Source organism: Thunnus maccoyii, chromosome 5 (genome assembly GCF_910596095.1).
Source record: "Thunnus maccoyii chromosome 5, fThuMac1.1, whole genome shotgun sequence".
NCBI lineage: Eukaryota > Metazoa > Chordata > Actinopteri > Scombriformes > Scombridae > Thunnus > Thunnus maccoyii.
Window position 1 is genome coordinate 15226457 of NC_056537.1, and position 25914 is coordinate 15252370.

Genomic DNA, 25914 nt, shown 5'->3' on the forward strand with positions numbered 1-25914 from the left:
TAGCGTTAAATTCCAAATTGGCTGCTTTGAAATATTAAATGAACCCGTCTTTTCAATCTGCTACTAGTGTGTTTGGTGGATCATATCTGCTGCTACAAAGATGTACAAACATCTGCTCTCCATAGGGATGGTTAAAAGTGTTTGATTTGTTTGAAATGATCCAAATATGACAGAGGGTTTTCATCGTAGGCAAGAGGACAGAAGTAAATTTGATTTAAAAGGTTATTTGGTCGAGGCAGTGAGCGCAGTGTTTGATGTTGCGTTCCTGTCACCAGAAGGACAGATAAGGGGATTCTGCACATACCTGTTGGCCCTGCTGCCAGTGTATAAATGGCAACCTCGACGCTCTGAGACAAGCACACACTGACACACACACACACACCTGTTGGCTCCCGAGATGAGCCACGGTCAGCGCAGAGGTAAGATACTATGAGCGCGATTCGTTTTCTCTCTGCGCAGATTGAACGGTTTTAGACATCTAGATGGACACAGCACTGACGGTGAGTTTCTGTTGTTTCTCTGCTTCTCTGCTTGAATTAATTTGACAGAGCAGTGAACTTCACATATTGTGGTGTTCAGTTAAGATGTTTTCTGGTTTCAGGTGTCCCTCTCTCTGCTTGGACTGTCTCTTGTCCTGCTATCCTTCCCTGAGCATGCCTCACTGAACAGAGTATTTGACAGCTCCTCAGGTAGGATTTCTGTTGGATCATTACTGAAAAGAGCAGATAAATGAGCAGCCTCTTAAATGTAATGTTTCTCTTCCATGTTAATCTCAGGAACTGTGTATCTGGGCTCTGTATTTGTGGAGGAGGCTCTTCAGAGGGCGATAGAGCTGACTGATGCTGCTTACGCTCGCACAAGCGAAAGGTAAAAATCCTCAGTTGTAGTTAAGGATCAATCTGACACACGACAAGGTATAAATTGGCAATGTGTAAGTACTGAAAAAACAAAGCTTTTAATGTTCCCAGGGTGAAGAAGTCTCTGTCTGAAGGCGCTCTGAGACCGAGTGATCTGCTGGCTCAGTTTAAACAGACTGAAGCAAGAACCAGAACTCAGATCCGGGCTGCTGAACTGCTGGACAACACAGTGGAGCTGATCAGAGAAATGGTCTACACTCACACTATGGTTCAGCCCAACCCTCACGGTACTAAACAGGTGTTTCTGCACCTGTACGTCAAATAGTTTCTGTCCAAATACTTCCAAGCTTTTGATGAAATCTTATACATACAAAACTACTATTATTTAACATTGCCGACCCTCCTCACACTGACTCCCAGTATGTTTCAGGCAACTGTTTAACATCCTTTTTATCCCATTCAAAGCTCACCAAAAACTGTTAACTGTTCTTCGAGATCATTCTTTTAGTGTTTTAGCATCATGGATCATCATTTTCACCTCAGTATCAAGCCAGATGAGCTACAAAAAAAGTCTAAATCCTATTTCTATAGATTGGAATTATGATCGTTTGTTCTTCGGTAACCACAATTTGTGTTACTTCTCTGTCTATTACTCTGTAATGTCTACTACTCTGTAATTTTACAAGACAGATGCACACATAACTTCAGAAGAATATCATTACAAATAGATTTGGTATTCTGGCATAAGACGAGAGCAAATGATCTGATCAAACACCTCAAAGCAGTTATTTGTTATTGTAATTTGTATCATTAAGGTCTTGTTGTGTTTACTGTCCCCAAAAGAGCTCCTGAGTGAAGGAGATGTGGAGAATCTGCTGCAGGTGACGGGCTGCTCAGCTGAGCTGCAGAGACCCAGCTGTCCCACCGACTGTCTGTCTGAGCGCTACAGATCCATCACAGGAGAGTGCAACAACAGGTCAGTGTGAGCAGGCCTGTCATGAATTGCTTCTCTTTTTTTTTCATTGTTTTTTTGGTAACCGTGTGTCTGTTGTGTGGTCCTGATCAGACAGCACCCCAGATGGGGGGCTGCGAACGTCCCATATTCCCGCTGGCTGCCTCCAGAGTACGAGGACATGTGGGGGACGCCCAGAGGCTGGGACCCAGAGCACACTTACCACAACATCAGCTTGCCTCCAGTAAGAGCCCTGCAGCTGCAGCATTAGCAGCAGCTCACTGTCATCCTCTGTCCTGTCACCTGCAGTAACTCATCTCGTCACTCCTCACCTTGTTTGTTTTTGCAGGTGCGGCTGGTGTCTCAGGAGGTGCTGTTCACTCATAATGACAATATCTCTCTGGACTCCACTCTGTCCCACCTGCTGGTGGAGTGGGGCCAGTGGATAGACCACGACATGGTGCTGACACCCCAGAGCCCCAGCACAGCGGCCTTCAGGACAGGAGCTGACTGCACACACACCTGCAGCCGGGACACACCCTGCTTCCCCATACAGGTGTGCTTCCCTGCCAATCAGCTGCTCTCAGTGTGCTTCAGTTTTCTGTCCCTTTCCATAACAGTCCTTCGTCTTCATTCTACATACTGTATATGCTACACTTCTTTTTTATTTTATAAGCATTTATTAAAATTCAAATATGAAATACAATCTCCACTATACTATATAAACTAGACTAAGACACACAATTCTATGGACATTACTTGCAAACTTTATCATTCATTGCCTGTTTGTAAAAATACTTCACAGTGCTTTTTGCTCATGATCCTTTAACACAAAGTAATGTCTACTTGTGACCAATTGTCACTGGTTGCATATTGTCTCTAGGTTGTAGCCATATCATGCAACAAGCGATTTTTGTTCCCTGTTTAATTTAAATGCTTTTTAGAGACCTAAAGAAGTGTACCCTTTAATTCACAAGAAAACATGCAAAGATTAGAGGAATGTCTAAAAAGTGGAATAGAAATTTGGGTATCAAATATGTATTTTTCCTCTCTGCTATCCTGTTAGTTGTCTCTCAACCCCTTGTATCTTGCAACCCATTGGGGGGTCGAGACCCCAAGGTTGGGAACCACTGCTCTGAAATGCTTTAAAGAGGAAAGAAAACCAGCAATAAATGAGAGGTGCACTACAAATGAGTGCAATGAAAGTGTTCAATATAAAAAGCAATGAATTAACTATACAACAAGGTATCTACTATGTATAATAATATTTATTATCATTTTAAAAAAATGGCTAAACTGGCTAAAACATGAACATCTGTTTTCTCCCATCAGCCACGATGTAAAACAGAAAGCTTCTCTCCCCAGATCCCACTGTCAGATCCTCGCAACGGCATCCAGAGCTGCATGCCTTTCTTCCGCTCTGCTCCGAGCTGCGTCGAGCGAGTTCGCCCCCATCGCCACCGGGAGCAGCTCAACGCCATCACCTCCTTTGTGGATGCCAGTATGGTGTACGGCAGCTCCACCAGTCAGGCCTCGGCGCTGCGTAACCACTCCTCTCCTCTGGGCTTAATGGCCCTCAACTCACGGCACTCAGACCAGGAGCTGGCATACATGCCCTTCCTGCCTCGACTGCAGGCTCACCTGGACCCCTGTGGCCCTCGCAACTCCACCACTACAGGGCCGTCGGACCGATCCGCACCACAGGAGAACATCACATCCTGCTTCCAAGCTGGTGAGTGAATGTACTGAATTGTCCACTTTCTGCAGGCGACTTCAGTGGAGCTGTTGTTCATGATTAATGTTTTACAGGTGATTCAAGAGCCAATGAGCATCTGGGAATGATCGCACTGCACACACTCTTCCTGAGAGAGCACAACCGGCTGGTCAAAGAGCTACACCAGCTCAACCCTCACTGGAGCCCCGACACCCTCTATCAAGAGGCCCGCAAGATCATGGGAGCCATTCACCAGGTGTCGTCAGCAGTTTCAGCTTTTACTTCCACCTGCGAGATCATTCGCTGCACTCTGACCTGCTTCCTTTATCTTTTCAGATCCTAACATGGGAGCACTACCTGCCGCGGGTCCTCGGTGAGAGCGCCATGTCCCGTCTGATGCCTCCCTACCAGGGTTATGATCCTGACGTGGATCCCAGCATCGCTAATGCCTTCGCAGCTGCTGCGTTTCGTTTTGCCCATGTCACTGTGCAGCCAGTAGTATCCAGGCTGGGGCCGGGTTACATGGCTAACTCCCAGCATCCCTCGCTGCCTCTGCATCATTCACTGTTTGCCTCTTGGAGGGTTGTGCAGGAAGGTAAATTGTGATGCTGTAATTCATTAAATCACACGTGAGTCACTCAGCTTTTTGTGTTTTGGTCTTTCATTTTCTCCTGGTGTATTAATCAGGTGGTATCGACCCCGTGCTGCGCGGTCTGTTGCTGTCTCCTGCTAAGCTGCAGACTCCGGGCCAGATGATGGTGGAGGAGCTGACAGAGCGGCTGTTTCAGGCACAGGGAGGGATGCCTCTGGACCTTGGGGCCCTTAACCTCCAGAGGGGCCGGGATCATGGCCTGCCTGGTACCAGCTTCTTAACTCTGATGCACTGCAGAGTTACTGTATCACTTTACAGTGAAAGTCCTTAACTGACTGTCCACAAAGCTTGTTTCAACAGATAGATTGTATTTATTTTATCAACTTCATTTGTTCAGATTGTTGTTAAATATGATTAGGGTTAAATTTGGTCACCTAACAGAAATGACCTGGAGCCTAGTATGTAAAACTTGACAATAGCTATATAAAAGAATTCATTCACTGCAGACATTTTGACTAATCGTAGCAGGAAAGGTTCAGTTGTACCTAATAACATTAATGATGGTTCCATTAAAGTGTTGCGTTCATGTCATTTCAGAGTGAATTATCAGTTTCTGACATGTAGTTATCCTCCAAATCCACTTATTTTAGCCAAATTCTATCATTCAAGATAATAAAATCCAAATCTGGAGGGAATCTTTAAGTATACTCAAAAAAGTCAGCATGCATACTAAATCTGCTCGTCCCACAAGGCAATGCGCCCTTGAAATGGAAAAGCTTTTCTCAGCTTCAAAAACTTTCAAAAAATTATTTGCAGTTAGCAGTGAGACAGTCACAGAAATCTAGGAAAACAAAACACCAGCATTAAATCTTTGAAAAACCATTTTGCTTTCCCTTTGTGTTTTAATTGGCAGTGTCATTACAAAGTTATATGTTGATTGATTGATTATAACTTTTTATGGCAATTAGTATTTACATACTGTGTAAAACAAGTATGTAGTATGAAATGATACACAGTTAGTGTGTCAACATGCACAACGCCAGACCACTGGAACCTGAATACCTACTGCACAGTGAATGAAATGCAGCCACCATTAATGGTGTTTATGAGTCAGAATGTCTGCTGTAAAAAAAGTCTGCTGACTTATAAATCGACTCCACATGTAGGAATGTGTGTTAATCTGCACTCTGGACACCCACTGGTGTTGCTGTAAATGTTTGAATCAAAGTCAGATGAGACAGAAACATGTCCTGAAAAATCACAAAACCCTGTATTTAATGCTCTTCCCTTAATCTCCCATTTCCTTTATCAGAACAGTACATTTCTGCCTTCTTCCTCATCTTATCCCACTAGGATACGGCTCATGGCGAAGATTCTGCGGCCTCTCCGTTCCCAACACAACATCAGAGCTGGCAGAAATCCTGGGTAACCGAACTTTGGCTCACAAATTCCAGCTCCTGTATGGGACGCCACACAACATCGACGTGTGGGTGGGAGGCATCTCTGAACCTGCTCTGCCCGGAGGCCGAGTCGGACCGCTGCTGTCCTGCCTGCTGGCGAGACAGTTCAGAGACCTGAGAGATGGGGACAGGTAAAACAAAATCCTCTGCTGATCTGATGTAACAACATAATTTAAGACTGAGCAGCAGAGAAATCCAAATTTTTGTCCCTCAAGGTTTTGGTGGGAGAGAGAAGGAGTGTTCACCAGCACCCAGAGGAGACACCTCCACGCTGTCTCCCTGTCCCGCATCATCTGTGACAACAGCCACATCACCCATGTTCCTGCCGACGCCTTCTCACGCACTGAGAGCCCAGACGCCATGCTGGCCTGTTCCCACCCACTCATCCCCCACCTCGACCTCAGCCCCTGGGAAGAACCAGACACAGGTGAGAATCTGAAAAAGGGGACAGAAGAAGAAGAACATGTCGAGTTTTATCTGTTTTATTTTCACACACCTGTTTAAACGTCTGTCTCCCAGATCCCAACTGCGGTCCGATACCCAGGATTCAATCTGGCTACTCGCTGCTTTGCAACTCTGTGATTCTCTATCAGTGTCACTCTGGTTTCAAGCTGCTGGGCTCTTCGTCTGTCAGCTGTGATCCAGACAGTCAGCAGTGGAGCTCCGCACCCCCAACATGCCGAGGTACGAGGCCTTAACAACGGTCGGGTATTTCTCAACATCACGTCATGGTTTAGATTTACAAAAGTGACGTTCATCTTGATTGTTGATGTTGAGTCAGATGTGAAAGTGTTTTTTACCTCTTTTTGTCAAGAAACCAAAATATACCGGGGTGCAGTGAATGATGATTGTCATTATCAATCAATCTGTTTTTTATTTTCTCATTTAGTAGTTTTGTATATAAAATGTCAGAAAATGGTGAAATATCACAATCTTCTAAACCTTAAACCTCAAAACCCAAAGATATTTAGTTCACTATCACATGAGTCAAGGAAAAGCAGCAAATTGTCACAATGTAGAAGCTCAAACTAGAAAATGTAGAGAACCAGTTTTGCTTGAAAAATTACTCAAATATCCCTCAATGTAGATTCATTTTCTGTCCACCAACCAATCAATTGGTAGTTCCAGCTCTGTGATATTTAACTGAGAGATAGTCAAAAATCCTGAAAAAACACCTGTCCCTACTGGATACAAAATGCATTTCATGATACAGGTATCTGTGTTTTTTTTGTTGTTGCAGATATTAATGAATGTGAAGAACAGAATCCTTCTTGCCCACAAAACATGGAGTGCCTCAACTTGCCAGGTTCCTTTATTTGCTCAGGTCAGTTTATCCTTTTTTTAAGATTCACGTTACCTTGATTGAAGCACAAAGCTGAAATATATCAACATGGACAAAATATCATAAATCTTTGTTTATGTGTACTGATCCAGAGCCCTCCTCGCTGTCCGCCGTGTCCATTGTCACTGCAGTGATAGTAGTGATCGGCGGTATGGCCGTGTTGGTGATGATCATGATCTGTTATCGAAGGTAAGTCACTGAAGGTAGAAATTAGTTTAATAGTGAAGGTGCCCCAAATCTGATAAGAATTACAGATTTAATGATTACTAAAGTCAAACATGTTCCGTGAAAAAACAATCAAAGTAAATATCAAAGAAACATCTCAAACAGATACATAACAGTAGCTTTAAAGTGACATATGAATAACTGAATGTCTTTCTTGCAGATATTTCCCCAAGAAAGAAGAGTTAGTCAGTGCTGGATGTTGCCAGGGGAAAAGTTAATCAACCATCTAAATGAGTTTGGTCAATTATTGTTCTAATGTTCTTCTATGTTATATGAAATGTGTTTTGAACTGTCTGTATGTGTTGTAGAGTAATATTTTGTCTTGTTAATTTATAATAGATCCACATGACACTCATTATGAACAAATCAAAATGTTTTCTTGAGAAGTATCCCTGTTGTTGAACACAGATAACTAGACAGTGACTAACTATATAACTCATATCACTTCATGTTTAGTGCTCTGACTACACGTTATATCACTAACCAGTCTGACTGTGCTTATTCATTAACTACAAACCAAACTATTTCTTCTAGGTCTACTGTAATCTGTATGGCGAGGCAATGGAATCAGAAAAACAAGCTTACAAAGGTCTTTTCAATCAGGAAACCAAAATCTTACTGGAATGTCTGTTCCAAAAACAGATTTTCATACCATAAAGCCCCTCTGAGCGGGATATGGTCTCAGTATTTCCTCCCTGTGCCTGATTCCTGCTTACAAACCTGTTAGGCAACTGTGGGTGTGTAGCAGAGCGTTTGGTGTCGGGGTAACCAGGCGGTTCCTGGCAATGACCTTAATCGGTGACATTCCGTAAGTGAAACAGGTCTGTGTCATCCGGTTGTTCACTTGAGCTGAGATTAATTACCAGTGATGAGTCATTGTTCCCAAACTTCAGTCTCAACTTAACATAGACCCAACATTAGTCTGCTATCAGATTTTGTACAAACAAGGTTTATGAATCACGCACAGTACAAAGGTGATGTAGTCAGGCTACAATGCCTCATCTTTAATGGAGCGTTTACACTGGAAGACATTATCATCAGTACACTGAGGTTAGGAACCTCAAAGCCCTAAATAAGGCTAAGAAGCAGTTATTGCACTTTCTGACTCAATATTCTTCATTTTTACCTTCAAAAGATTTTTTTTTCCTGTAAAAATTGGCCATTAATAATAATAAATCTATACTATGAGGTACGACAGCCAATATAATTGCATAATATGGCTATGAACTGCATTCATGCAAAGTCATTTATGGCTTATACTGTATGTACATACTGTTGATTGCAGACGTGCAAAACTACAGTTGTGCATATTGCAATCATATCACATGTATTAAAGCTTGTTCATTTACCAGCTACATAGTAAAGCTGTTACTAATTCATTGACATTATATCTGATTATTAAGTACAGGCCAGGCTAACATGCAGCAGAAGCTGCAGGTGTTTTTTTTGTTTTTTTTAATACAAGGCATCTAGAACAGGTAGTGCAAGAGTGCATCGACAAAATTAAGGCCATGCGGGGACAAAATGTCCTTGCTGTGGTGGTAAGTGATGCATAAGAAACAGATCACTGTTCGGTGAGATCTACATAGATTATTATCAATCTCACAATGAAACTATTACATATATACTTACTTATATAAGTATGTAATACTTGAGGTAAGAGACCAACTACACTCTGCAGGTTGCGGTCATCCTGTGCTCTGCTCATCTTTTCAACAGACTAATGCCTGAAACATGACACATACCATCTATTGTATTAGCATGAGAAGTTGTGTGTACTCCACCGGGGAGGTTCAGCGCTCACAAGAATAAAAACTGAAACACTTGCAATGAGAATATCTGGAGGACAGTGGTTAGTTACTTGGCCTGCAATACAACAGAAAATTATATTTTACAAATCTGGGAATAACAGCCTGTCTAAAAATAATTTTTACTTCTTTCCTGCAGTATTGGTTTGACTCTAATTGCAAATTCAAAAGTGGCAGTTAATTATTTTCTGCTTCCCTTGTTGATTGACCTTTGCTGCAGCACTCATGTTGTACACCCTCTGCTACAAAAACTGATCCAAGACTTGTTTGTTACCACAGTTTAACCCAGACTTGTCTGAGTAAGTAAGATCCTGGGATCATGCTGTCCTGTTGGGTGTTTTAGTGAACTGTCGGGTCCTCTAGCCCTGGTCAGTGAAGTAGAAACCTAACTTGGCCACAGTCATTTCTCTGCGGAGACGCATCACCTCCCAGAACATCTGCTCCACTGGACGAGAGCACAGAGACAACAGAAGATACAACATTTCATTGGTTGAATAAACCTCCTGTTTAAAAGCAAACCAGACAAAAGCACAAGCACAAAAAATTACATAAAATTTCTATATAATAGATGTCGGTGTTGACTTACCATCGTGTTTCACCAGACCCTGCTGGATGTAGCGGATATACGTAAAAAAATTGCAAACAGCCGTGATCTAGAAAGGTAAAATAAAGGACAAGGTCACATTAAGCAACATTTGACAACATTTAACAGTCGCAGCAGCAGTGTATCATGATAAAGGTTACAGAGATAAAGACAGTTACCCGTGCTCTGCTGGAAGGAGAGATGTAGTAGTAGCTCCCCTTGTCGCCAAGTTTAATGCGATGTCGGCAGAGCCGCGACACGCCGCTTAATGCACATTTTCTACAAGCAGAGAAAGATCAGCTGTAAAAAAAAAAAAAAAAAAAATGCACCTACAAGACATGGATACACACAGTCATTGTTTTATTTCAGCAAACACTGGACATGAGTTACGTCCCTTCACTAATAACAATAAGACAAATCCCAACTTAGAACAAGGCTAAACAAGACAAAATACATTCCAGACGAAAGCAAGCTCCAGAAGAGAAACAGAAGAGAGGTGCACGATCAGAGAAAGTTAGTCATCGGAAGAGGAAAAGGTTGTAGGTTAGATGAATATAAACAATGACACATGCAGAACCACATCTGGTTAATTTAAAGATTTGCTGACGGTTTTCCTCAACTGACTTTTTTAGACGTCTGGAAAGTCAGAATTAATTTCATGACACAGTAATTTGTGTTAGTGAAAAACTTAACAGGCGTTCGTTTCCTGAGGGGACTTACGTTTCTATTGCTGCCCTAAAGCCACTGGAAAAACAAAGATTTTCATCAGACAGGGATTAGAAATGTGCCCGTTGATTAAATCCCTCACAGATATACGATAAGAAAAGTAAATCATCAGGAGAGAAACCAAAACCAAATAAGAGTGAATTTTCAGTGTTGACCGGCTGTTGTTTAGCAGTGAAGGGTCAAAGAGAGGACAGCATGATAGTCATTACATAGACATGATAACTCACTTAGGGCCTCCGCACTCAATCGCTGAGGCTTTAACCATCGGTAATGCTGACATGGCCACAGGCTCGATAGTCAAAGAGTTGTTTTCCACCGCGCTCTGCACCAGCTGGGACAACTGTGGAGAGCAGCGACAATAAAATACCACACATGTAATGGTTTAATGGTTCTGCAAAGAAGCAGCGAGATTCTGACCTCAGATCTTGTGAAGGAGAGGCAGGGTCCAATATCTTCTCTGTAGATCCGACTCAGGAAGGCAGAGGAGCGGTCTAGACTCGGATGTTCCCTCCACATCAAAAACTCTGCATACAGAACTGAGTCCATCTGCAGAGAGAAACAATCTATCAGTCAATGAACTGATTGATTAATAAACCTAAAAAACATCTTCTGACGGAATGTTAATTGAAGTAAAAAACTTAATTGTCAAAAATGTGAAATATTGCCTTTTGCTTCACAGCTCTATAAATTTATAAAAGTCTACAGCCATGTTAGCAGCTCTGTGAGGCTGTACGTAGGCACAGTGGTGCTTTGAGCTAAATGCATCCAGAGCATGCTCACATTAATGTTAGTTTAGCATGTTAGCATGCTAACATTTCTTAAGTACTGTTGAGGTTGTCTGGACCACAGTGGTCGACCAACCAACCAACCAACAACCCAAGAGCCATGGTGTGACTATGACTAAAAATAAGAAAACTGAGGACAGACATCAACAAGCAGTAGTAAAGTTTTAGAAAAATCATCATAAAATACAGAGAAATGGATAAACAGTTTAGTTAGAAAAAGACACTTAAGGAGGCCTTGCTTTCAGTTTTCTCACTGCATTTGGCAGTTTTGTGCTCTTTGATTTTCTATAGTCTGAATATTCAAAATGACGACTCCCGGCTGCGGACTTTCAGCCACTTAAAGAGCAGGATCAAACTTTTCATCCAGTCATTGGTGCAAACAGCAAGTCAAAGGCCATAAGAATATGTGTTTGCTATTCTCCCATAAAAATGAGTTGTAGTTAAACATTAGAAGGATCAGCTCTTAACCAAACCAGTCAGGAGCCATAAACATTGTTTTTCACTAATACAAAACTTTATTATAAAAAGCCTATAAACCCTGTAAACAGACTTGCCTCAGCAGTTTAAACATTATCATTTCCATCTAACAGCCACACTGAAAACAGAAGCAACACACTCAGTGTACACATACGTCTCCTCGGAAATACCGTGCTGTGTATCATTGTCACTTTGTGCTCTGGGGCAGGAAAAACACAATCATTGTCCTCTAAATGTGCACAATTACAGCAAACAGATCCATTTTCAAGAGGCTGAACCCTGCAAGACTTATCAGGCCTGGTCGAAGGGATGCAGTTACCTGTCTGCTGCTGTCAGACCCTTGCCCCTCCCCCTGCTCCTGCCAATAAGGGTCATAGGTCATACTGACAGCCTGGCCAGGAACCAGGCAGAGAATCAGAGAGAGGAGAGCAGGAACAGCAGGCTGAGAGAGAGGAACAGACACCAGAGACAGAGGAGGAACAAGTGAGGGAGATGTTAGTACTAAGAGAAAGAACAAACAAGCAAAGAGGAAATGAATTTGCTGAAAACAAGACACAGACCACAGACGAGAAGAAGGAATAGAAGCAGAAATGCAAAAGTCTGAGGTTGTAGAAAAATACTCTGAGAAAAGAGACACAAGTATAAAACTTAATTCAGGTTACCTCTCGGTCTTCTTTGGCCACAGGCTGAACGGGAACTGAGGAGGGTTCAGGTTTTCCAGGTGAGGATGCGAAGGCACCGCTCGCGCTCTTGTTGCGGATGTGACCTCCGACATGTTTGTACGCTCCCCTGGTACCCGGAGACAGCAGCTGTGGATGCAGCTGGCGGTTCGGTGAAGAAGGCGTGGACGTCAACACTAGAGTCTTAAGAGCTGTAACTTCCGCTTGCAGAACATCAATCTGAGAGCCAGATGCAGAAAAAAAAATGCAGACTTGGATTAGAGAAAGTGATGGAGGTCTGATGATGGGATGGAAACCAGTAACTTAGATAAAAGGCTATTTATGTATCTAAATAAAACTTACTTAAAATAGCAGCCTGTTTTTGGACACAATGTGATTCAGAAATAGTTCAGGTGCTACAAAAGGATTGTAACAAACAAACCGAACTTCACACACCTTCCCCTGAGCCTCCTTCAGCTGTTTCTCCGCTGCTGCTTGTTTGACATTTGCTTCACGAACCATCTTGTGAGCTTCCTGAATATTGAAACATAAACACAAGGTTAAAACACTCTGTTGTTGTTGTTGTTGTTGAAGATATCTGTGAAAAAAAATAATTGGTGATAAGAAGTAATTCCTCCTGGTGCTCCATTAGAGCATTATCTTGCATATTGTCTTATGATACTATAAAATATTTATGTCATATTCTCAATAAAGATATTGTGGAAAAAAAAACATTCTTGCATTTTCAATCATGTTGCTAACAGCTAGTCTTTAACTTTGTCTGAAGTCTGGTGCTGAGCAGCTAGTGAACACCTGCCGACGAAGTTGATGAGTTTGTGGGCTGGATAGAGTTAAAACAATTAGTTAATTAATCAGTTAGCTGACTGGCAGAAAATTAACCAACCAAAATTAGCCTATCATAAACCAATAGTATTATCAATTAACTGTTGATGTCAGATGTAAAAAAATGCCAAACGTTCTCTGGGTTTTAGCCAGTTGGTCAGACAACACTAGACATTTGAAGAACATCAGCCTGGAAAACTGTGATGGACATTTTTCACTATTTTCTGACATCTTATAGAGTAAACAATGAATTAATTAATTGACTAGAAGATTACAATATTTAAGAATCTTGTATTCATCTGTGCAAGCTTACAGCACTGCTGCACTATTTGTCTAATTTTGTCCTCAGTTTTAACGGTGTATATAATATACATTTTATACATCTCCAAAGAGCTGCTACGATTAGTTGATTAATCACTTAGTCAAGCGACAGAAAATTAATCACCAATTATTTTGGTAATCAATTAATCATTTGGAGCCATTTTTAAGAAAATGGCTCCAAATGATAACCTCTTTGCTGGTAAACTGAATATCTTCGGGTTGTGGACTGTTAGTCGGAACAAAACAAGACATTTGAGGACGTCACCTTGGAAACAGTGATCAACATTTTTCACCATTTTCTGATATTTTATAGTCCAAACAAATAATCAATTAATTGAGAAGATTAATCGATAATGAAAATAATCGTTAGTTGCAGCCCTACATCTCAATACATTTGATAATTTGTCTTTTTTTTGGGGGGGGGCAAATTGCTTTTTGCTTTTGTGTGTGTGAATATGAGTGTGTGTGCTTGTTTTATGGATCATCCATACTGTTTTACCTCATGTATTTTTTGTGCTGTTACCTTTTCTGTATGCACCTCTGACCAAATGAATTTCATCTTTTGGATAATAAAATAAAATTTTGATACCAGAACAAGAGGCTAAAACACTGAGAGCTGAGGAGAAGTAGCATGGGGATCATTCCCATTATAAGCAGTTATTTGATCCATTGTTAATATAATAAAATATTGACTAGTACAGATTTAAAACATTCCAGATGAATATTTTGTCTCTCTGTAGTGGAAAAGCTGAAACTTTGCAGTGTTAACCTTCCAGTAAATATGCTGTATTGCAATGCAAACTGTGAATTTGACGACTCATCACAGCATCACATCACTTGCGTCATCATCAGGGCCTGATGTGCGTGCCAAATTTGCAGTACACTCAGAAGTCCTGCCTACCTCAAACAAACTGGCGGTCAGCTCTTCCAGCTCTTGCTCCAGCTGATTCCTGACCTGCGACAGACGTTCACATTCCTTGTCTTTTAGTTTCAGTTCCTGAAATGTGCAGGAGAAAAAGTCACGACAGCGTTTAACAAGGAAGGACGTTTGCATTGTCAGCCTTTTTTTTTCTCCAGGTCACACAGTGCTACGTGTGTGTGTGTGTGTGTGTGTGTGTGTGTGTGTGTGTGTGTGTGTGTCACGTTAGCATAAAGTAGGTTACACCTTCTTTGCAGCATCCAGCTGTTCCCTTAGGATCTCCGAGCCCTTCTCTCGGATTTCTTTTTCTCGGATTTCCAGAGAGGAGCTACGGAGCCGGGAGAGGTCACCATGGTCTCTGCCTGAGGTGGGCCCAGCCTGGCCCCCTCCCTCCATCCTGGGCTCTGGCTCTGGATCCAGATCTACCAACCTTAACAGGATCACAAACAAAAATATAATCAGTTTAGTTATCTTAATTTTAGTTATATAAATTCATCTCCCTCTCTCTCTACAAATATACTTACTTACAAATATACACGTTATGCAATAATCCTGTCAAGCTAAGAGGTTTGACCATGTAGTCACAATGTTCAGCCGGGAAGCCTTGTTGCATGTCATCCCCCCTCTCTTTTCTATCTGCTCCCCACTGTACTCTCTAATAAAAGGCACAAACATTAAAATCAATCTGACTGTACAGTAGGCCTATAGAACGTGAAACATGACTGGATGTCTGCTGGTACCAGCGGAGATCCCTCTGCTTTGAGAGATAAAGAAGTCTTTACTGCATTTGTCTGACGGCTGCAATAAGATTTGACATGCAAAACACGCCTTGTTGGAGTTAAAACAACAAGGCGTGTTTTGCTAGTTTGCCAAATTAGTCATTATACACACTCACCGAGCACTTTATTAAGGAACACCTGTGCAATCTGATGCAATCCAATACAACAGCTCTGCCATAAATTCTACTTTTACGAAGCTTATGCAGCTTCAGTTTTCAGGTGATAATTCTGTACTATATTCTAATGCTGTAACAGACACCGTCCTGTTGTCTAATGTTAAGCACAACATGCTTGAAAACTAAGGTGGGAAACATTTTAATGAACTTTACATATTATATAAATGTTTTTGACATATGTAGAGCTGCAGTAATTCTTCGTCTAATGGGACAGTGTCTGACAGCATCAAAATATCCTGTCACTCAGCTTTAATGATTCATATTTTATCACTAGTAAAAACTTCACTATATATCCTCTATGATCGTAAACTGAATATCTTTGGGTTGTGAACAAAACAAGACATTTGAGGAAGTCTTCTTGAGCTTTGGGAAACAGTGATTAACATGTTTCACCATTTTCTGACATTTTATGGACCAAACAACTAATCGATTCTTCAAGAAATGAATCGATGATGAAAATAATTATTATATAATTGTTAAATATATGTATCCTACTGCTTGACATAAATAATATAAACTCAGGGGCAGTGGTGGAAGAAATATTCATAAGATAGGTCTATCTCATAAATAGATAAAAGTCTCACCAACAATAGAGACAGAATATAATTTTTTCACAATTATCTAACAAGAAAAAACCATCTCACTGGACAAAATGTGAAGGAAACCTGTAGAAATGTGTATTGTATTGAGTATTGATGCTTTCACCAGTGACAATCACAGGGTAGAAACAGGTAATCAAACATCTACATGTGAAAACTATAAACTGTTAATAATGTAAACTAACAAATAGCAGTTTATATCATATATATCCATCAAGGAACATCTGTGTAATCTGATACAACCTAATACAACAGCTCTGTTTACTAGTGATGAACAGCTAGTGAGTGAAATCAAACCATCTGCTACTACATTTCATCAAAACCTGCAGAGTCTACATTGTTATTTTTCCCACAAAGTTGTTAAGTTAAATCTCCAAGCTGCAAACTGCCTTAAAAAACAAGAACTTTTAGCAGCTAACCTAGCTGGTTCTCGCTAGCTATAAACTACAACTTTTTTTTTTATATACGGAGAGGTTTCCCCCTCAGTATCTGCCCTTTTATCCCGTCAGATAAACCTCCCGACCTGGCTGTGTACCTGTCAGCTTCTCCCCTCCAGTGTCCTCCGGTTGTTGTTGATGGTAAATCAACGAAATGTGGTGCAGAAGAGCTAACGTTAGCTAGTTTCAGTGAAACTAATCTCGGCGGTTTTAAATCACACAGTGGAGGAATGCGGACGCTGACGTAACAACCGACGACAACAACGGCAGCAGCTGTCTGACGGCAGCAAAAAGCGATGAGGTTTAAAAGTGTGACACCGACTTTGGTTTATAGGTTTCCAGCCGTATACTTCACTGTGTTTCTTCTCATACTCGCGTTATTGTTTCCAAGCGTGAAAAAGACTGTCTGCCTGCCCTGTTTCTGGTTGTTTCCCAGCGGTCACATGACACGCGCATCCACTCCCAACCACAGCTCCCAACGCCCCGACCCAAACATCCGGACCGCAGCCGGTGACCTCCCAAAACAGCCAGCATCCAGCCTGTACATCCACAGCTACTGACATCCACATTAAAGCCACTGACATCCACACTTCAGCCAGCATCCAGCCTGTACAGGTAGCCTATCTAACAGGGTCATCCACTTATCTTCTGATGCATCAACACACATGGTTAACTGTTTATCTATCAGTGGTAGAAGAGGTATTCAGGTTCTTTACTTAAGTAGAAATACTGTAGTCTAAAAAAAATACTCCAATACAAGTCCTGAATTCAAAACGCTAAAGGCAGTGGTGGAAAGTAACTAAGTACATTTAAGCTACTTTATACTTCCACTCCACTACATTTCAGAGGGAAATATTGTACTTTCTACTTTAGTTACTTTTCAGATGAAGATTTGAAACAATGGATAATAAAACAAGTTTTTAAAATACAACACATTGTTAAAGATTAAAGAAGTAGTTTCCAACCTTTTTGGCTTTTGACGTCTTATAAAAAGCAGTGTGTTGTCGAGGTCACATTTCAGATGTCTATGAGTTGTTAACAGCTCCACCAAATAGTGATTTTTCCCTCTAAACTTCTCACATGGTTTCATTTGAGTAAATGTTTAAATGATCCAATATTTCACCAAAAATCAAAGCTTAGAGGAAAAAGTCCAAAAACTGAAAACAGATTTGTGTATCAGAACTTTGTTTTTTCTTCTTTCCTCTCCCATTAACCATCTCATGACCCCTCAGATTTACCCAGTGACCCTTTAGGGGGCTCGACCCCTAGGTTGGGAACCACTGGACTAAACTACCTAACTTTATATAAAGTAGTTGAAACCAGCTCCACCTCCAGCAGCTACAACAGTAACATGCTGCTTACACACTGAAGCTGCAGTATTAATAATCTACTGATGTCATATATAATAATATATCAGTCAGAGGGACAAAACACTACTTTTACTTTAATATTTTAAGTACATTTTGCTGCTAATACCTATGTACTTTTACTTAAGTAGGATTTTTCATGCAGGACTTTTACTTGCTATATTGGTGCTTTTACTTCAGTAAAGGATCTGAGTGCTTCTTTCACCACTGCTTAAAGGATAGGTTCACAGTTTTTCAAGTATTTCTTAAAACAATAGTCAGGTGCCCATATAAACACTGAAAGAGGTTTTCCTCACTGTAATCATTCCTCCTGTTCATGCCGGCTACTAAAAGATCCTCTTCAAATGTGCTTTCATTGTAAGTGGTGGAGGCCAAAATCCACAATGTTACCACACAGTCATTTTGTGTTGTGTTTCAGCAGTCTGAGTTAGTCATATCAAGTGAATATCTGCCACATTTACAGTCTTTTTAGCATCAAATTCCCTCTTTGTGTTTCCCTGTTGAGCTGCGGTGGAAGTATAGTAACAAAAAGATTGTAACGTTGCAAGATATCTACTTGATTTGACTCATTTGGACGACTGAAGCTTCATATTAGCTTCAGATAAACTTTTAAATACATTTTTGGACAACTGTGTACTTTAGCCTCCATCGCTTACACTGTACGTGTATTATGAAGGAATCTTCTAATGGCAAGTATGAACAGGAGGAATGATTACAGCCAGAAAAACCTGTTTCAATGTTAATTTGGACACCTGACTGTTGTTTTAAGACCTTAAGTAAAAGTAGAAATATTGTAGTCTGAAAATACTAAAGTACAGGTAAAAGTCCTGAATTAAAAATGTTACTTAAGTAAAAGTACAGAAGAAAAATCAGAAACTCGTACCTAAAGTATCAAAAGTAAAAGTACTCATCATGCAGACTGACTATTTTAGAGTCTTATATTATTATAGTATATTGCCAAAATTCTGACTTACTTTGTAATAATTTCGAATTTTTATCTCATAATGTTTTTCTATCTTATCATTTTGACTTAGTAAGTTCTTTCACTGAAAATGGGCACAGCAAAGAGCATCAAACTGCACTATGGCCATTTTTGACCAATAAAAGCATTATGTTTGTTCCATATAGATAAGGATATATGATCTGTCTTGCCCTGGTGCTTCAGGATGAATTGTTTACCTTCCTACAGCACAGCCTTCCTCCTCAGTTTCCCTGCTGGACTTGTTGTGTCTGGCTGCAGCCTGTCCCAGGACTCCAGGTGTCCCAAAAAAGACGGTCGAGGAATATACTGCTATTCCAGATCTGCCTGCCTTGAGGACTTCATATCCTGGGCTGGATGAAGTTGCAGACGGTGGAGAAGAAGAAATCTGGACGCTGTGAATTCCCTCAAAAGCATCCATGTCTCTAATGAGTGCAGAGACTCAATAGGAGCTGCTGGAGTTTAATTCAGCTTGATATGTATGATGAGCCTGATGCCTGTGGATGCAAATTCAAAAAAGAAATGACACAAATACTAAACTCTAAAGGTTCCTCTAAATCTATCACCACCCCTCAGAGATGTAGTCCTCCAGTAGTCAGTGAACAAGCCATGACCTCTACAGTGTTTAAACTTTAACTTTAACATTTCCCTCTCTGCATACTGCAGAGCCAGGGAGGTCAGGCTCTTTTCTTTGCAGGTTGTCATGCAGAAGGAATTTCTTTCTTTGAGATATCAAGTGTACACATAAGTTAGGAAGCAGTATCCTGCAAGTATCAGACCTCCAAGATGACTTAATAACAAAATATACACAAGGCACACTCACCAAAGTAGTGAAAATTGATTCCCAGTTGTAGCCAGTGCATCAGAAATCTGCAAAAACTGCTGAAACTGAGCTTTGAAAATCCCTAGCTGGAGAGTTTAAGAAGTTGAACCCTGCCTGCACTTCGCCCTGCTGCTGCTGGTGGTAAGACGGGAAGGGTTAATCACTAACACCTTCTGGCCAGGAACAACTCAGCTGTACACATTTCTTCCAGCAGAGGGGGCGACACACAGTCTCACCTGATCAACAGTTTTCCATGATCAAATACTGAATGATGCTTCAAAAGAAAAATACTCAGTTTTCCTACTAGAAGTTAACTGAAATGCAGAAATTATATTAAAAAGTGTGTGTTTGTAATACAGAAAGAGGCAGAGAGAAATGACAGTGCATGTATGTGTTAGACTTAGAAGGAAAGTTGCTGAAATTGGTTTCATAAAGTCATATTTCAACAATCTTAAACCCATCTGTGCAGCGTTCATGCCTTAAACCAACCTATTTGTGGTAGTGTGTGTGATTTGTTCGGATTAACAGGACCCGGACTTCACAATGCAGCTTTGTTGCTGAAACAGATTAAGACATCAAGTGACCGGAGGTGTAGGAGTGCCTTGCTCTCTTTTTCTTTCCTGCTTCCCTTTCTCCAACATTCTCCTCAGAGGCTGGTGACACGCTCCTCATCAGCCACAGTGAGTACGATGGCCAGACGTTTTCACATTCAGGGGTAAGTAACTGCAACTTCACAGTCTTGTGTTTGAGTCTGTAAATTTGACCTTTTGTGACCCCTACATATTGTAAATGCATTGTGTAGCCCTAAAAACATCTCCTCAGACTTATTGGTGTATTTTAACTCCAAAAAATGATGATAATGATTATTTTGAATGATTATTTAAGTGTGTAGAGAATGGAAAATCCATATTAGTTGGTATAGGGGATTATGAACTCTGCTCTGCATCTCAACACAGTAGGGGTGACTGAATCCAAATGTATGGATTATTAAGTAGAGCACATATCTAAACTGACCCTCCTGTTTTGTTTTGATCTATAATTCTAGATGTGAGACCAATCTGGCCTTATGAGATCCAGGTCGACTGCTGATTTTGAGCTCAGACGAAGCACCAAAAACAACATCACGCTGGTTTCCTTCATGTCAGGCCACAGTCAGCGAGAAAGTTGGCCAGCAAGCAGCAGCAACAGCAGCAATGACAGTCACCTACTCTCGCAGGGTTGCAGATGCAGGTCTGGGGACCTTTTTTCACCTGCTCCTGCGCTGGAAGGGCAGCATCTATAAACTGCTCTACAGAGAGCTCATCATCTTCACTCTTCTCTACTACTTCTTCAGTATTGTTTATAGGTACTCATTCAGAGAATACACTGAGCATACTCCATCAGTCTGCAGAGAGAGTAACTATAGACTATATAAACTAGATTTTTTAGACTGATTATAAAAAATTTATTATAGTATAAAAAGATATCAGATAATGATATATTGGCCAATATTCTTTTTTTTTTTACTTAAACATTTTTGTATTCCTTAAATTTAGTTATTGTAACATTGTGACCAAGATATGAACTGAACTGGTCATTTTACAGATGAAAAATAAACTTGTCAGTGCTCTCCAGTAGACAAACAGTATCGGCTAATTTATCAGCTCCAACAGTGACATTATTTAATAGTGTTCATAGCTGGGATATGGGGACCACTAGAGGTCTTTGAGAGACCTTCAGGGGATCCAGAGTTTAGGAATAGTAAAATTTCACTTCCATTTTAAGCAATAAAGTATATTAATTGAATAGTATAAAGACAATCTGATAACATCAAAGTTTCAATATACCAATTGCTGTTGTCTCACATGACTGAGTAAAATTTGACAAACATTCTCAAATGGGGGATTCAGTATCTATTTAGGGGTCCTTCACATGAAAAATATTGGAAACCTAAAGTTTAGTGTACTTTCTAAAGCACAAGTTATGTGAAGAAAGTGTGGTGTAAGTTCTGGTCTTCTCAGTTCATTTGAAGGGACTAAGCAGATGTTTTTTTTCCACAAGGTTTGTGTTCAATGATGACCAGAAGAGGCTGTTTGAGAAGCTGTCAATATATTGTGACCACTATGCAGAGCTCATCCCAGTGTCCTTTGTTCTTGGTGAGTTGATAGTTTCACTCCTTTAACTGCACCATCATTTAAATTTTAATCCTAACATGGACAATAGTTGTGTATAAATCTAAATTCGTGGAAACCATCACAGGAGGCTGGTATCTAATTCCAGAATTTTAATTTTTTTTATTTTTGCCAGGTTTCTATGTAACCTTGGTGGTGTCCCGTTGGTGGGGTCAGTTTGAGAACGTGCCCTGGCCAGACCGCCTGGCAGCATTAGTTGGTGGCCATGTTCGTGGAGCTGACGAGGCTGCCAGACTGACCCGACGAACTCTGATGAGATACGCCAACCTCTCTGGCGTGCTTATTTACCGCTCTGTCAGCACAGCCGTCTACAAGAGGTTTCCTACCATGGAGCATCTGGTGCAGGCAGGTATGATGTGGCACTATAACCAGGAACAGTTGCTGTATCCACTAAAAAAGACATGGTGATTCTGGACCAGCATGGCACAGGTTCAGGCTCAGTCTTTCCATCTGCTGTGGTTGAACTATTTGTACTTGGTGATGTAATGTCTGAGATCATGAGCTGAGGTCTGGCCGCTGACCAAGATTGAACACATAAAAACAAACTACTTAAGATACTTCCTAAATGGGGTGTTTTGACTGCTTTTGTCTTTTCGCTTTGTCACTTTCAGGTTTGATGACATCAGAGGAGCTGAGGCACCTGGAGGACTTGCCCTCTCCTCATAACAAGTTCTGGGTTCCCTGCATGTGGTTCGTCAGTCTGGCTCTAAGAGCCCGGACTGAGGGTCGCATCAACAATGACGTGGCGCTCACAGCTATTCTCACTGTAGGTTTTCATTTGTGTCTGTCAGCAGGCTGAAAGAGCCTGAACATTACTTTGAGGTGATCGTAGCTTGAAAACATTTTTTAAAATCAGTTTTGTATGTCCCGCTTTTCTTCTCTGTTCAGGAGTTGAATAGTTTACGGGCAAAGTGTATGAAGCTGTACGGTTATGACTGGATCAGCCTCCCTCTTGTCTATACTCAGGTGTTGTTGATATAATGTGCTGTGACTGACATTAATGGCTTAGCAGTAGATTTTGTAGATTTAATTTAGTGATAAAACATGCAATGATTAGGTGTCAAAAAATTACTGCAAATGACACTGATGCTGTGCTAATATTAGGCTACATGTAGGCTATAAAAATATTATTCTGTCTTACAATAATCATCACATACCTGAAATCACTATTTGATCAAAATTAGCAATTAAACCTAACAATACAGTATGTAATCAGCAAATAAAACGTTACAAGACACGTTTGCTGTGAGCATTTCCAGATTTAACTCATGTCTTTTCATTAGGTGGCGACAGTGGCTGTCTACAGCTTTTTCCTGGCTTGTCTGATTGGTCGTCAGTTCTTGGATCCAACTCAAGGCTACCCTGGTCATGATCTGGACTTCTACCTGCCGGTTTTCACCCTGTTGCAGTTTTTCTTCTATGTTGGTTGGTTGAAGGTGAGACACAACAGATTGTGCAGGTTATGTGATCCAGTGACGTTTAACGTTTTAACATTTTTCTGTTCATGGTTTCAGGTGGCTGAGCAACTCATAAACCCTTTTGGTGAAGATGACGATGACTTTGAGACCAACTGGCTTGTTGATCGCAATTTACAGGTTTGGATCCAAACCAAACTATTTGCAACTTTTTCATTTCATTCATTTCAAGTGTAAACAATGGCTGTATTTTTCTACTTGCTGAAGTTTCTATTGTGTCCCAGGTGTCCTTGTTGTCTGTGGATGAGATGTACGACAGCCTGCCGTTGGTCGAGAAGGATATGTACTGGAATGAGTCCGAACCTCGACCTCCCTACACTGCTGCCAGTGCTGAACACTGCAAACCCTCCTTCATGGGCTCAGCACTGGATATCAGGTTCAGTTATGTTTTATTTTCAGGGCAGGCAATTCTTTAAGGGGACCTATAATGCTCATTTCCAGCTTTTATTCTAGGACTCAACTAGAGAAGCTTCGCGTGATTCACAGTTCAAAAAACTTCTTATTTATTTTATACTGGCCCTTTATGCAGCCCCTCAGTTCAGCCTTTGTCTCTTAACAGGCAGTCTTGGCCCCTGTCTCTTTAAGGCCCCCCTCCCAATGAGCCCACATGAGATTGGCCAGCTTTCTGGAAAGCTGCCGAGGGGCAGCCGTACCAGAGTTGTGTCAAGTTACCACTGATGCAAACCCAACATTTCCCGCTTCACCGCGTCAAAAGCTTTTAAATGACTAAATCACAAGAGTCTTTTATTGTGAAGAATTTGCAGGAAATGAGACATGTTCCTCACTGAATTAGCAGAGCTTTGTTGGCAGCGCCAAAATCCAAGCGACACAACAACATATGGAGATATTTGGAGCTCTTTGTTCAGCGCATCAGTTAGAAATAATGCAGGGAGAAATAGTACCTCCAACAGGTAAACAGCAACTTTTACTTTGCAGTGCTGTGTAATGGAAAAACCCCATAATGTTAGTGGAATAGAACAGTGAACTTGTGCACTGTGCAGGGAGCAGATGACCATAAAAGAAATCTATCACGAGCCAACATCGGCCCGGGCTGAAAATAGAAAAAAAACAGTGGAAACGGAGCAGAGCAGTCTGGAGCCAGTGTTTTTTGCTCACAAGGATTACTTCTACATACGTTTACCTCATTATTTGACACTTTGGCCACGTTTAATGTTAACTTCCGACATTGTAACATTATATATATGACTGAAAATAAGGAAAAGCATAATAGGTCTCCTTTAAGATGTTCTAGCAAACCATCACCTAACTATCTTTTTAATCTACACCAGTGTTCCTAAGGAGGAGATGGAGTTTCAGTCCAATCTGGAGCAGATCAAAGAAAATGAGGAAGCAAACTACTCCACCCCACTGCTTGGAGGGCTGGGCCGCCTTCTCGGTGTCCAGTCCCCTAACTTTCCTCGCTCCTCCCGGGTCTCTCTGCTGCGTCGCCGCCCTGGAGCTCCACTAAGTCGCTTCCCCCTTTACCTGCACCCAGAGGCTCCATCTCCTCTAAGCCAGGCCCGCCAGCCCTTGAACCATGATCCAGACTATGCCTTCTCCAGCATGCCCCTGTACGAGAGGTCAGGTTTCTACAGCTGCCCACAAACACCAATCCACTGTGTGCCCCCTGCGGTGCCCCGTCCTCGACCCGCCCGGCGAACTCAGAACGAGTGTGACCGCAGCTGCAGCTCTTTGGCTCCTCCAATGGTGGGCTCACAGTTGCTTCCTCCTGACACCCCCAACCACATCCCTCCGCCGCCATCCTCTGCTTTCCCCTGGTTGAGTGGGGATGGTGAGGTGCCTTGTGCCCCGACCTTCTCCTTCCCCGACCCTCCACCTGAACTCTGCCCAATATCTAAACTCAGACCTGGACACGGCCTGCTGTCTCGCCGCCCTCTACCTCCCTGCCTCACTCTGGACACCTTGCCATCAGCTGACAGCCAGCCCGGACCCCCAAGTGCTCGGGCACAAGGAAGTGGGGGGGAAAGGGTGTTCTCATTCACTCCTCCATCTCGCCCAGCAGCAGCAAATCCCAGTAATCCCAACAGCAGCTCTAGCAGCATTAATGCAACAAGCACCAACAGCACTGGCACTACGGGAAGTGTCTGTAACGGCACAAGTCTCAGTAATTTTAGCAACCTTGGGAACTTCAGCACCAACATGAGAGCGAGCAACGGGGGCACCAATGGCAGCCAGAGCAATAACATGAACACAGTTTCCACTTCGGCGTCATCGCAGCAAGAAGCCAATCAGTCAAACTCGCCCAATGATTCAGGAATCTCATTGGCTGAAGGGGACCTGCTGGGCGTTTTGGTGGAGGGTGGGGTGAACAAGGCGGCTGGAGGAAGGGAGCAGGACTCAGAAAAGAAGGTGTGACTGTTTTTGTATCACATGTGGCATTCAAAATATTTCACACAAATAGGTATTAAACTATGTTAAATCTGAAATGAATTATAGTCAACTGGAGCCCTACTCACAATCGAAAAGTATTTGCTGCAAACACTGAGTTAATCTCCATTTCCTGGTAAGCTCTTACAGAACAATTAACCTACTTGTGAAGCAAAAAGCACCTTAACTGTAAACATGTAAGGAAGTTTCCTCTGAAACTCGACGAGGAACCAAAATGTGCATATCTTAAAACTCTGTAGTCCTCTTAGCATTGTTTCCTTGTTTTCTTTAATATTAAGTATCACTTTATGCTTCTTTTGTTATTTTAACCAGAATTTTTTTTTTCAATAAAAAATTAAAACCTGAATTTGTTTACTACTTTATTTTTATTGTTATGTATGGAAATATATATGGTGTCTGTATGCCCAGGAAATACTTTCATGAATCCCACCTGAAA

At 41.5% G+C, this 25914-nt stretch overlaps 3 protein-coding genes across 9 annotated transcripts; 2 read left to right on the top strand and 1 right to left on the bottom strand.

The window, feature by feature from the left end:
* Nucleotides 1-321: 321 nt before the first annotated feature.
* On the top strand, nucleotides 322-8019 carry epx (eosinophil peroxidase). The gene is made up of 18 exons (XM_042411571.1): nucleotides 322-500; nucleotides 602-689; nucleotides 777-867; nucleotides 969-1144; nucleotides 1701-1833; nucleotides 1924-2053; nucleotides 2159-2365; nucleotides 3175-3541; nucleotides 3619-3779; nucleotides 3860-4118; nucleotides 4211-4381; nucleotides 5469-5706; nucleotides 5791-6002; nucleotides 6095-6259; nucleotides 6816-6899; nucleotides 7010-7106; nucleotides 7303-7376; nucleotides 7677-8019. The coding sequence occupies exons 1-17, from the start codon at nucleotides 483-485 to the stop codon at nucleotides 7358-7360; spliced, it is 2655 nt and encodes an 884-aa protein (XP_042267505.1). The 5' UTR covers nucleotides 322-482; the 3' UTR covers nucleotides 7361-7376; nucleotides 7677-8019.
* Nucleotides 8020-8120: 101 nt separating this feature from the next.
* On the bottom strand, nucleotides 8121-19521 carry rab3il1 (RAB3A interacting protein (rabin3)-like 1). Of its 6 annotated transcripts, XM_042411598.1 has the most exons (13): nucleotides 19424-19521; nucleotides 18801-19097; nucleotides 14510-14693; nucleotides 14246-14341; nucleotides 12637-12714; nucleotides 12184-12420; nucleotides 11841-11963; nucleotides 10677-10805; nucleotides 10487-10599; nucleotides 10254-10277; nucleotides 9713-9812; nucleotides 9537-9603; nucleotides 8121-9395 (listed from the first exon to the last, which is right to left on the bottom strand). In XM_042411598.1, the coding sequence occupies exons 2-13, from the start codon at nucleotides 19019-19021 to the stop codon at nucleotides 9310-9312; spliced, it is 1458 nt and encodes a 485-aa protein (XP_042267532.1). In that variant the 5' UTR covers nucleotides 19022-19097; nucleotides 19424-19521; the 3' UTR covers nucleotides 8121-9309. The 6 variants fall into 6 exon arrangements, with proteins under 6 accessions (XP_042267532.1, XP_042267535.1, XP_042267534.1 ...); XM_042411601.1 differs by lacking the exon at nucleotides 11841-11963; XM_042411600.1 differs by lacking the exon at nucleotides 10254-10277.
* On the top strand, nucleotides 19517-25778 carry best1 (bestrophin 1). 2 transcript variants are annotated; one of them, XM_042411578.1, is made up of 11 exons: nucleotides 19517-19564; nucleotides 19952-20138; nucleotides 20469-20768; nucleotides 21464-21558; nucleotides 21710-21943; nucleotides 22206-22360; nucleotides 22483-22560; nucleotides 22878-23030; nucleotides 23109-23189; nucleotides 23294-23445; nucleotides 24359-25778. In XM_042411578.1, exons 3-11 carry the CDS (start codon nucleotides 20617-20619, stop codon nucleotides 25443-25445), a joined length of 2187 nt encoding a protein of 728 aa, XP_042267512.1. In that variant the 5' UTR covers nucleotides 19517-19564; nucleotides 19952-20138; nucleotides 20469-20616; the 3' UTR covers nucleotides 25446-25778. The 2 variants fall into 2 exon arrangements, with proteins under 2 accessions (XP_042267512.1, XP_042267513.1); XM_042411579.1 differs by lacking the exons at nucleotides 19517-19564; nucleotides 22483-22560 and having other exon boundaries at nucleotides 19653-20138.
* The last annotated feature ends 136 nt before the right edge of the window (nucleotides 25779-25914 follow it).

Coding starts and splice junctions, on each gene's coding strand:
- rab3il1 (XM_042411598.1), bottom strand. CDS start 19,021: ATGGATGCTTTTGAGGGAATTCACAGCGTCCAGATTTCTTCTTCTCCA. Junction 12,421..12,636: donor TGAAGGAGGCTCAGGGGAAG/GTGTGTGAAGTT, acceptor TCTGGCTCTCAG/ATTGATGTTCTGCAAGCGGA. Junction 9,813..10,253: donor TTTAGGGCAGCAATAGAAAC/GTAAGTCCCCTC, acceptor CTCTGCTTGTAG/AAAATGTGCATTAAGCGGCG.
- epx (XM_042411571.1), top strand. Junction 1,834..1,923: donor ACAGGAGAGTGCAACAACAG/GTCAGTGTGAGC, acceptor GGTCCTGATCAG/ACAGCACCCCAGATGGGGGG. Junction 4,119..4,210: donor TTGGAGGGTTGTGCAGGAAG/GTAAATTGTGAT, acceptor TGTATTAATCAG/GTGGTATCGACCCCGTGCTG.
- best1 (XM_042411578.1), top strand. CDS start 20,617: ATGACAGTCACCTACTCTCGCAGGGTTGCAGATGCAGGTCTGGGGACC. Junction 20,769..21,463: donor TTCTTCAGTATTGTTTATAG/GTACTCATTCAG, acceptor TTTTTCCACAAG/GTTTGTGTTCAATGATGACC. Junction 22,561..22,877: donor TCCCTCTTGTCTATACTCAG/GTGTTGTTGATA, acceptor TCTTTTCATTAG/GTGGCGACAGTGGCTGTCTA.